We start from the raw sequence: 11,601 nt of genomic DNA, 5'->3' as shown, positions 1-11,601 counted from the left end.
GGGGGGGGGAGTGAAGCTCTAACAAATCAGTTTTTCACTGTATCCCAAGAAATGCACTGGACTGCAAGTCTGCTTTAGTCAAGTCTTCTATTCTGCCTCTCCAAATACAAAATTTTAAAGCTCACAAGTTATTTTGTTTTGTTTTGAATAGCATTAGTAATATATCATATGGGCAGAATATCATGCTTGAGTTTCAAGAATTTGATCAATTAAATGCCTGAGACTTCCTGGAGTTACAAAAAAAAACATTTACCAGTTCTAAGGCACTACAATAATGCTTCAGCAGACTTAATTTGAAGGTAAATAAATTATTGCTATAAAATCAGGCATGGTTCAAATGTGTGCATGCAGATGGAAGATGGGGATAAGGTAATAGAGCAGTATTTAGTGCTAATCTTCYATATTAGTTAGTAGCAGTTTAAGTTACTACCAGTCAGCTCTATGCTACAAGACTACCATAATTTCAGACATGGCTCTCTGATTTACATATATATGCCTGAGTATTAGATATGCATGTGTAATGAATGTACATTTGTGCATGTAATATTACTCCTATTCTCATTCCAGTAGCTCATAGCTTAATATAGTCAAACTTCCTTCCTAATTTTTTTATTTTTATTTTTTTAAAACCTAGACTGCCATTTCTTACAGAAAAAAAATCTTTAAAAATAAAGAACAACCCAGTACTTTAATACAAAAAAAGGGGGAAGAGTTCCTCATTCTTTTATAAATCAAAGGTCTGTTGGAGTCAGGATTACAGGAGATTTTAAGGCGTTTCATAATACAGCATAACAAAATTATCAAGAGATACAGACACAGGGGTAAGATTAGCACCTACAAGCTTCTGAACTGAACAAAATGTCTCATTACTATAAACCTTGTCATTTGACATTTGTCATTCCCATTGACCATGATAACGAAGAAAAGAGTGAGTGCAATTTGTTTGGGGTAATGGCCTTCTAATACGTGAAGCGTCCAACCCTCTTTCCTTTGACRCAATATGTGCCTTCACCTGTAAATCAATGGAGTTCAGTGACTCAAAAGCAAACACTCATTTCAGGATCAAGCTCTGAATTAGAAACAGTCACTATAAAGGGGGGGGGGGGGAAACGGGTGGAAGCCTGGCAGCCTTAAGGAACTAACCCAGGAGAGTGCATCTTCAGATTACAGGGCATGGGTGTCCTAGTTCACTGCACCTGGCCTATAGGCTGCTCCCAGTGGCCTCCTTCCTAGAGTCAGCTTGGGAGCAGGAATACAGCCAGATGAGGGAAAAAAAAAAAAAAGAAAAAAAAAAAAATCAGTCTTCTCTCCTACATCCTTCCTACTGTCCTTCAGCACTTTATTTAGTCATGTAATGGAAGCACTGCCTTTCTCTTGACAAGGCAGGGGTCACAATTCCTCCCTCTTATCCCATGAAAAATGTGAATAAACCACAACCAGAATCATTCATCCTGTATAAAACATGTTCCTTGACTGCTTTTAAACTACTCAAAATCAAGTTGGTCAAAAGCAGGCCACATTAGACCTTCCCTGTGGCCCTTTTCAGCTGGCAGAAAGAGACCTACCTATGTGAAGGTCTAATTCAGTAAGTCTGAATACACGAGCTAAATGTAACTTTGAAAGGACAGTAATGTATATGGATAGACAGACAGTTCAATACATTTAAGGAGATCAGGTCATACGGCAGGAGAGGACTGTGGCATACAGTCATTCCTGCCAGAGTAAATTATGTGAGATTGGTAACTAAACAGCAGATGCCTCTGATCTAATTGAAGACTGACCAAACAGCACATAAAATATTCATATCGTCTTTTCCATCACATACGGTGATATCAAGAACGATAACAAATCTTTCCAAAAAGCAGATGATAGAAAAGGAAACACCAAAAAAGACAATATAAAAGAAAAAATATATATATCAAAGGGCCGATTATTGCTTCAAAGCATCTGCTGCTTAAGTTACCAAAGTCCCCAGTTAACCAGAAAGGAAACCTGGAAGAGAGAGAATGAATATTGCAGCAGGGTAACTCTAAGGCAGAAAAACATGAAATGCAAATACTGCTCCTCTCCCTCCAAAAAAAGTGAAAACCAATTTCACAACAAAGAAATAGCAGGAAACCTTATCTTTGGTCCACTATAAACATGCATGCTGATGTCATGGTTACCTACCAGTCTGGTACTGCATGCCAATCAGTGAATATTCCACCTGTACATTGAGCACCACATTCAATGAGATGACCTGCAAGGCTGGGAAAATGGCAAATGTTCAATTAACTAAGTTTTTTGTAAAACAGTTTCACAAGTTCAGCCTAAAAGTATTATAGTACAATGAAAAGAAAGCTAAATAACAGAACATGCTAAAAATTTTCCATAAGCATCCAGTAGTACGTTTATAAACCTTGGATTAAATGTAACTAGGGATTTTAAAAGTCTAACATAAGAAGGCTTAAAAGAACTAGACTTTTACATGAAGAAACAAATGAACTTTCTAAAAAAGTGAAAACAATCTGAAAAGATATCATGTGACACCAAAAGCAAGTTTGATTGCTCATTTCTAAAAAACTTGATCAAAATTCAGTATTCTGGTTGGTCTGCATTGTTAGTAACTAAATAAGCAAAACTCACTTTTAATCAAGAGTTTTAAGGTCTCATTTAAAGGCAAAGGACATCCTTGAACTGAATGTATTATGATTTTAAAATCTTTGATTGTGATATTCTGTAAGTACTGACTACTTAGAAGAATTATGGGAGAAATCCTGCTCTCTCTAAACCAAATGGTTACTTACTACAGCTCCAACTCAGGAGAGCCAGAATTTCTTTCTGCATTTATTCTCAAGCAATAGGAGGTCCAAAATACTACTGCTAGTGCACTTAGATCACCTAAGTAGTCATTCATTTCTACGGACTTCAACACAGTGAAGATGATGCAGAAAATTAAATTAGACAAAACAGATTTTCACCTGTACTTTCTGCATCCAATTCCTAACCCTGGGTTTTACAGCTAGTTTTGCAAATGGGGATACTCACACGCAGCTTCTGTAAAACCATAAATGGATGCTGACCAATGACTGAATCTTTCCTTCTGTGCATGTTTGRGGACAAGAGCTGCTGCCATCTCAACTAGCAACAGTGATGCCCAAATAGGAAAAGCTGGGAACCACTGGTCTGTACTGTAAGACTTCACCTCTTTTGACACAAAATAGACAAGAAAAAGTTACACTGTTTAATAAAATCATTCACTCTTTCCCTCATTTTGTTATTTTAAGTGGTTCCAACGTGAAGTTTTTATGATTTCAGTTCCAACAAGAGATTAAGTGAGTCGAACTGTAACATTCAAACAAATGAATTCAATAATATGAGCATTAGGGAAAGTTCTGTTATTCTGACATAATTTGATATCAAATACAATTTTACCCATTTCTTCTGATATCATTTACCTTCCCGCAGCTAGTAAGTCAAATTCGTCCCTATTCCAGCCAAACTAGAAGAAAAATACAAATATATTATATACAACAGTTTATTACAATAGAGGAAACAGCATATATAGTATGTTCACTGCTCTGAGTAACAACACATTGTACATACTTAAGTAACTGCAGAAATCTAAAGAATAATCTAACTAGTTGGTAGGAACTGCAGGTGGATTTGAGTTGCTACACAGTAAGAGAGTAAAAGAGTTCTGATGTGTTTCAGTTTTCCTCTTATTAATACACCCAACCTAAAATAAATTCTCAAAGTCTCATCCTCTTCAAAAAACTTTAGAAGTACAATTTTCAAATCTTCAGCACTTGCATATACTATAGGTTTAAATATCTAGCAAATATGTTGTGTCACATAAACAAAGTACTGTTTTTCCAACTTTTGAAATTTATCAGTTCCTGGACAACTACCAATCTTTCTTGAAAACTAGCAGTGTGTTTTCTGTTTGACTACAGGTTGTTTTTATCAAGTTCAATGTAATGCAAACAATATATTCCTTGTTTCTTACTTAGAATTTAACAGAAACCTCCACAAAACATAAATAACATATAAGGCCTCTCTAGAGTAAATAATATATGCTGACAACTATTTTGAGCATATAAATAGATAGGAATAGAATAAGAAGTTATAATGGCAATTATAAAAGGGAAAGTTTAACTAGAGATTAGACAATGTTTTATATGCATGAAGTCAAACGACTATGAAGTTTTAGAAAGGACACCTGTAACTAGACATTAACACGTACCCCAGTATATTTTTAAATGTGTATCAAAAAAAATCTTGAATGTTCCACAGTGTGTGGTCATTCACAAAAGTGTACGTTACTGAAAACACTGCAGAAAACCACATATCCTGCCTTATGTCTTGAAACTGAAAGAATTTGAAAAATGTCACACCAAAACTCAACTTCTTAAAATAAAACTGCTTACCCATTGAAAAAGGCCAGTGTTTAGACCACCTCATGAGCCTTTTATTCCCCTGAAACAAAATGAGATCTACAAGTGCCACCTTGTGGTAAAGAAAGAAATATGTTTTTTAACCTTATGCACTGAATTTGAAAGTGGAAAAAGTTACAAGTGAAACCCTGGTAAGACAAGGCAAAATTCCCTGAACTTCATTGAGATGATTTCCAGTTTCACGATATAGACATGTTTAAAAATCCCTGCTACAAATTTAGAAGCAGTGAAAGTTGGCAAAGTTTCATGCATGTAAGCAAAAAAAAAAAAAAAAGAGTTCACTATTTTTAATTTATATCTACATTTTCTTAAGGAGCAGAAATACCTGATAATGATTACTGAATATTCATTCCCATATGTTCAGCATCATATGACAATTAACTTGAACTTACTGAATGAATGAGSGGTCCTAATACAATCCCGCTGTCAACACATCTACCAGTCACAACAATATCAGCTCCAAGGTCAAGGGCCCTGCTTATTGGTCTTGCTCTAAAGATGACAAAATAAAACAATGTGCACTCTCGCTTTTTAAAACATTGCTTAAAAATCAGTTGCCTGACACAGATAGGACAAAAATCACTTAAATGTCCTGATCACTTAAATTAACAATCAATTAGTCATTTTGTATACACAGTGAATGTTTTTAAAACAACATCAACCAATCTAAAGAGCAGCATTGTGCATTGATTATTTTTGAAGAAGCTTAGGCAACAGATATTCCAGATTCGTTTAGTAAAAGTTAGCCCAGTCAGAATTAGCAGTGCTTGAAAATATTCATCCAGGTGAACTGCTCAAGTTTATACAGAAGGTTAGTAAGAAACCTTTGCCCAGAATGCACGACTCCTGGCTTCTAAACCCATGCTCTGTACTGAATCCTTCCATTATTCATGAAATAGGCAGCTTGAAAACATAAACCACATTATCTGGGTGCTTTTAAGAACAAAACCAAAATTTTTCTAGAGTTTCTACAAATGGATTTAGCCCTGCTTTTGTTAAGAGAAAGGTTAGAATACACAGAAGTTATCTTAATGATGTAAATAACATATAATGTAAATAAATACATATTTAGCTAATACTACATAGACTAAAGGATACTAGCCAGATAAGTAAGCAAATATACAGTATACTGGAATAATTTACACCTTTGAGCATAGTGTGAAGTAATAGTCACTGGTAAGCAGCACAGATAGGATTTCTGCATACAAATATGTAGGATAGTGACACGGCAACTGCATAACTACCTTTAAAAAAGCAGTATGTCAGTAAGTAAAGCAGTTTGGATCTTATTATTGAAGATGTACATGAGTTCAATCTGTAGAATTTAATAGTCCAAATCATGAGGGATAGAAGAAACACTTCAGAATCTATATCTCAGTGCAAGTTTTTGAGATGAAGTTTACATTCTGAATCAAAACAAACAAACAAACAAAAAAAMCCCCAACCCACCACTGTAAACATCACCCGACCTAYGGAATTAAAAAACCAAGGTCAATCTACAGAACTTACAGATTTTACCCAGTATGCTATGATTTCAAGTTGTTTTACAGGCATATGTGAATTTCCCTTTGCTTTACAAATAAGCCTCCACTGCTAATGATGTCAAAGAAAAACATTCTCATGGTTATAAATACTAATCAKTATTTCTTAGACCTCATTTACAGTTACTTATGATCCACAAATGTTGCAAATCAAAGGTTAACAAACAGAAAATCTAGCAACAACTGTAACACAAAACACTAAAGACAAATTGAAAGAGTAAGCTATTAGAAGATGCTTGTTTTACAGAGAAAAATATATTTTGTGTTAGGTACAGCCATACCCTGCCATGTGCCAGTAACGCATTCCTAGAAATTGCAGTGATAGTGATACAAGAGAGAGCATGGCAATTTTTCCCATAAAGATTAATGTAATAAAGGGGTGCTGTGTGTAGGGACTTAAGAAACACACAGAAAAGAAATACAGAAGGGATGACATATAGGGCATAGAGGATGAAAAAGCAAAAGCAGGATCACCAGGACTGTCAACTGGAAGACATGCTAGCTTTTGGGAATGCCTGACTATTGCCCCATTTCTCAGTCCTTCACTTTTGATAGACTTGATTACCTTGATTCCTCTGAGGAAGTTGATGATGACAATGAAAACGTAACCATTCACAAATGGGCAGCTAGAACACTTGCACTGAAGAGATTTTCAGAAGGTGCTCCGTATCATAAAGAAAGTACCTAAGATCCTTCAGAACAGTGATCTGTTCCAAAAAGGCAGCCTCCAAAGTTTCAAAAGCACAAAATCCGAAACACAAATACTGAAATCTTCTACAGCATCCATCATGCGTCATGATACCTCCACTCCCGAGTTGCATTTCTCTAGGGATGACAAACCTGAACCCTGCTCCATGCAGTGACAGGATACTCTGCATATGCAAATGGATTTGGGGGATTGTTATAATTAAACTAAAGTGATTTCAACTCAAGCTAAAACCTGAAGATTCTCAGGAGATGTAATCCTAAAGAGTCACAACTGGCAAAGTTCTAAATTAAAATTTATTCAGAAGCGACAAAGAAAACAGATTTTTTTTTTTCTGGTTGCTTTAATTATGCAACGGAGAACCTTAAGTATTAGGTTGTTCTACTTGCAAATCAAAACAATGTCATGTAGTCAACATGTTATTTCTCCCTCCCCTCCCCCCCAATAAAAACAGCTTGTTTATATAACTCACCCAAGATACACATTCATGCTGTGAATGCTCTCTGGAAATTGTTTGCCACTCTCTAAATCAGTGATACCAGCTCCTTTCAGGTTCTCTTTCTATTAAAAGAGAAAACAAAACTCAATTCTGAATATTTTGTATGTATTTACTATAAACCTTTTGTTAACATCAGACAAAAGATCCACTTTGTAGCAACTCTTAAGAAAAATATAATTGTTAAAATTCGAAACAAAATACAAGTCAGTTGAACTATGGAAAGCTTTACACACACTTTTAATCATAGCGTTCCTGAACACAGAAAAAGAAATCAGTCTTTAAAGAATGCTAGTCCATTCACAGATGATCAACTACAACGAGCTGATATATTCCTTAGGGTTTGAAACTGTCTTTAATTCCTGCAGAACTGAATAAATCAAACCATACCAACAAAAATATGTCTACTGTAACAGCAATGGTTGCATGGCCAGAAAACAAGGCTAATGCTGCAGCTCCAGGCAATACTTTGCTATTTTCCTCAGTACAGCATGTTACCAGAGAGACCCATTTGCGTGTAAGTGTGTTTGTCTGTGCATGAGGCAACTGCGGAGACTAGGGAATCCAGAGGCAAGCAACTGGATTGACTCAATGCATAAGGCTCGTTTCTGGAGGGATCTGTAGAGTGTGTGTGCACACACGAGAGAACACATGAAGGTCCAAGTACCAGCAGCTGGAGCGGGGCTGCAGGCCTTGGGGGCTCACATGCCCACGTGGCAGTAACTGGGAAGAYTGAGGGATCTAGGGGTCAGCTACTGGATAGACTSAGTGTCCGAGCCCAGCTACTGGAGGGATCCCTACTGTATATATTTTCCACCAGTGGGCTTTTATCTTGATCATTTGGAGATGGGAAACAGCATCAGGTTACTCATGCTGCTTGTGTTTGCGTGAGTGCTGTTTCTTCTGTATGTGCTGAACTGCATGACTGGCTTGTGTGTTTGTACATATGTGTGTGTATATATATATTATATGTGTGTTTATGTGTAGATGGGTGTGTATGCATTTTAACATGTGCATACACACACAAGTGTGTATACACACATACACATATAGAGTGTGTATGCGTGCACGTGCACCTACCAGGAATACATGCTCAGCCTCRCTACTGGCTAGACTTCAGGACATGGAGCTGCAGCAGCCTTGCCTCTATCAGACTACCAGATTGGGCAACTCCTAACAGAGTATCAATTCAGGTTGGAAGACAGTCAACATTTTAGGAACAGCAGAACATTTCCTGGATATTTTTTGACATAATGACCTGGAATATTTATCAGCACCTTGACAACTTTTCCAACAGCTGATCTTTTTCATGAATGTTATCAAATGAGCTCAACAAGTTAATTTTTTTAGTGTATTTACATTCAACCTTTTCCTTCAAGTATTTCCCATCACCATTATCACTATGACAGTCAGCCAGTAACATAGCATTAAACAAAAAAAAAAAAACACCTTCTACTTCTATTGAATTTAGTATACTTTGGGTAAGGATTGAAATCTTTGAAACCACAAATAACACTTCCTACTGTCATTTATGATTTCTGGTGTCAACAGTATGAAATCATCTCTAAAGCAGTATTTTGCTCATATCAGTTATGTATTGATGACAACAACATAGAAAACAATCCAGTTCAGATAAGAAACAGCCATGCCAAGCTCAAATAACAACCATTTCACCATCACACCAGTAACGAAATACGGGACCATCGATGTTACACCAATTTCAATAGGGCAGACGTTTCTGCCCTATTGCACATAATTTGCGAAGAAAGAAGTTTATTCAAGCTTCTTCCATACTCAATAACATGCAAGGAATAATTAGATACAGCCTATGGAGATTAATAACTTTTCAAGTTGCAGCCAGAGATTGAAACGTAGTTCAAACTTATCACCTTTTAAACATTACCAATGCATAAAATGTTTTCATGGTATCTTTTCAGGTATAGCCAACATTTTTTGTAGAATGAGATTCTGTACAGGAAAAAAAGTCCTTCAAAGTAAGACAAAAAAAGCCATGTATTTCATCTTTAGATTTCAAATTCCGTGAAAAGATTCAAACTTCAATTCTTCCACTTAAGGCTACCTTACTGGCCATAAACTGATTACTTAAGAAACAGCTACCTGTAAGCAAAGTAACAACAGGTAATGAGTGCAAGCTACTAAAAACAGCCAGAAGGCATGAACATTTGAATATGTGGTAACTATACCACATCTTAATTTAAGAGAATAAGTATGCATTATTATTATTTTAAACAGAAGCAGTAAGTAACAGCACATCCTATATTCTCCTGAAGAGAAAAAAGACCTTAGATCAGGGATTCACAATTTACTTCAAAAAGGTACAGCAGCAGAGTCTTATGAAATTCATCCCTTCACACACCAAACAAAATGTGTCAAAGATTATTTTCATGCATAAAAAAACCCAAATGAAGTAACAATTTTAGATGCGTTTAGCAGTAGAAAGATACTGCATAAAGATGCACAAAATAAGTTCCCATAGGATATTAAATGCCATTTTTTGCTATAGAAATGAACTTTCGCAATCCTACTAAGACTTAAGACAAAGTAAAATACCTCACTCATTAGGTCGTCTCCAGCAACAACAGCTATTTTCAAGTCAACATCTGCTTTCTTTGCCACCTCCTGAAGGGCAGCCGCACAAGCAAGTGGGTTAATTCCACCGGCATTACTGATGACACGAACACCTAAACAAAAAATACAAACCGAGTTCAGCAGCACTAACAATCATTTGTATTCCAAAAACTTAAAGTATGCTGAAACACAAGCAAGACATCATCTCTGCAAGGTGTCAGACACCTAATCAAATAAAGTATTAAAATTACATTAAAGTATCAACCCCCTTTATACTGTGAAATAAAAGGAATGGATTGAGTCAATGTAGAAGTGTTATACAGAGAAAAAAAATTTGTTGTAGATCATCTTCTTGCATTTATACATCATCTTTCACATACGGAAAGTAACCAAAGAGACACAGCCACAATGAGGAAACAGTGTCACAACAGTTCCTGCAAGTACAACATTTGATGCCTGTCATTCAAAACAACTGTGCTCTTCGAACTACTTCATTTTAACAGAAATATGCATTTATATATAAATTCTAAACTGTATTGGGAGCTTAGGAGAAATCATTCACTTTTTTCTCTCAAACTGAGCGAGTTATGAAGATATACTAATATAAACGGCAAGAGAAATAAATGACCAGAAAATAAATTATGCTCATATATAAAAAGCTAGAACTATTTGGGAAGGTTGACAAATTTTTAGTTTGTCAAAACAAGGACTTAGGACATTTTCAATGTGGAGATTTGCACACAAAGTTATCTTCCATCCCTGAATTAAAGCTACAATAATAACTACATGGAGATATATATATTCATAATTACAGGCAAACATTTTAAATCGACCCAGTTTAAGTGCTACCACCAGATTTGCACTTCACACTTGCTAAAATCAGGGATGGGATTTTTGCTGGTGTTTAAAATATTATTCCCACAGAAAAGCAAAAGGTGGGGTGCAAAACAACTGCTTATAGTAAGATACACTATATAAGATATATCTAAACAACTTAACTTCACTAACATACAAACTCACACAAAGCACTGCATACCTTTCCTGTGAATATCTTTTATATAGGGAGCCATTGCAGTGGAGACAAAATCAGGAGTGTAACCCAAAGCCTGAAACAACAAAAAGCTGTAACTCTTTGTTAGGGATAAATCAACTCAACCCCCTTTTCTTAGCTGACAGGAGAAAACACTGAAGGACAACTAGTTTTCAAAACACTTACATTATGCTACAGAAAAAGACGTGATCATTTTTACTATATGAAAACTGGGTATTCCTCAAGAATAAATAATAGCACGCAAGTAGAAAAATACAAAAGCAAATGGGCAGCTTTCCCAGGAGTCTGGCAGGTGCTAGACCAGACTCACAAGGTGGTTTAGTTTGGAAGGGAGCTTGGGAAGGACCTGACCCAGCCTCGCTCAAAGCGGGGCGAACGTCGGTGTTACAACAGGGCGCCCGTGCCATCGCAAGCCTGGCTGCTCAACTCCATCAGACAGCCCGAGGGGCACAGCTGCGTACGCAGGTGTTCGGCTGCAAGAGCTCTGCTTCGGCAGCAGAGGACATGATTCATATACATATATTAATAAATAAATGTATGATTTAGTGGGAAGGCTGGATTTTGGGATGCCTGCCCCCGGGGCACCCCGCAGCTACTTACGGGAGACCTGGCCCTGGCAGCCGTCAGCAGCGACATGGTGATCTCGGAGAGATAGTCGAAGACGAGGAAGTCCAGCTTCCCTCCGTACAGCAGCTGCGGCACTAGCGGGCCAAGACGCGGCGGCCGTTAGCCCCCCGCGGCGGCCACGGGGCCGCGCCCGGGCCCTCGCGCCGCCTCGCGCC

The 11,601-nt window shown here is 37.0% G+C and overlaps 1 protein-coding gene across 5 annotated transcripts in view; it reads right to left on the bottom strand.

Moving 5' to 3' along the window:
• LOC112976724 overlaps positions 1–11,521 on the bottom strand; it is a 68,362-nt gene extending 56,841 nt beyond the window's left edge. For 4 of the 5 annotated variants that reach the window (XR_003257119.1, XM_026088259.1, XM_026088260.1 and 1 more), the window contains exons 1-7: positions 11,420–11,521; positions 10,805–10,874; positions 9,751–9,881; positions 7,156–7,244; positions 4,829–4,928; positions 3,438–3,481; positions 2,170–2,247 (exon numbers count right to left, since the gene is read on the bottom strand). Coding sequence is in view for 4 of the 5 variants with exons in the window: in XM_026088259.1 (XP_025944044.1) it covers positions 2,170–2,247; positions 3,438–3,481; positions 4,829–4,928; positions 7,156–7,244; positions 9,751–9,881; positions 10,805–10,874; positions 11,420–11,455 (548 nt within the window). In the remaining variant the exon portion in view is untranslated. Of the gene's footprint in view, positions 1–2,169; positions 2,248–3,437; positions 3,482–4,828; positions 4,929–6,542; positions 6,850–7,155; positions 7,245–9,750; positions 9,882–10,804; positions 10,875–11,419 lie in introns of those variants that run through there. The other variant, XM_026088262.1, reaches the window with a different exon arrangement.
• Between the last annotated feature and the right edge of the window lie 80 nt (positions 11,522–11,601).

Source organism: Apteryx rowi, unplaced genomic scaffold (genome assembly GCF_003343035.1).
Source record: "Apteryx rowi isolate R43461 unplaced genomic scaffold, aptRow1 scaffold_76, whole genome shotgun sequence".
In the NCBI taxonomy this organism is placed as follows: Eukaryota; Metazoa; Chordata; class Aves; order Apterygiformes; family Apterygidae; genus Apteryx; species Apteryx rowi.
Note: the sequence above shows the minus strand (reverse complement) of the source record. Positions and strands in the feature narration are given on the sequence as shown.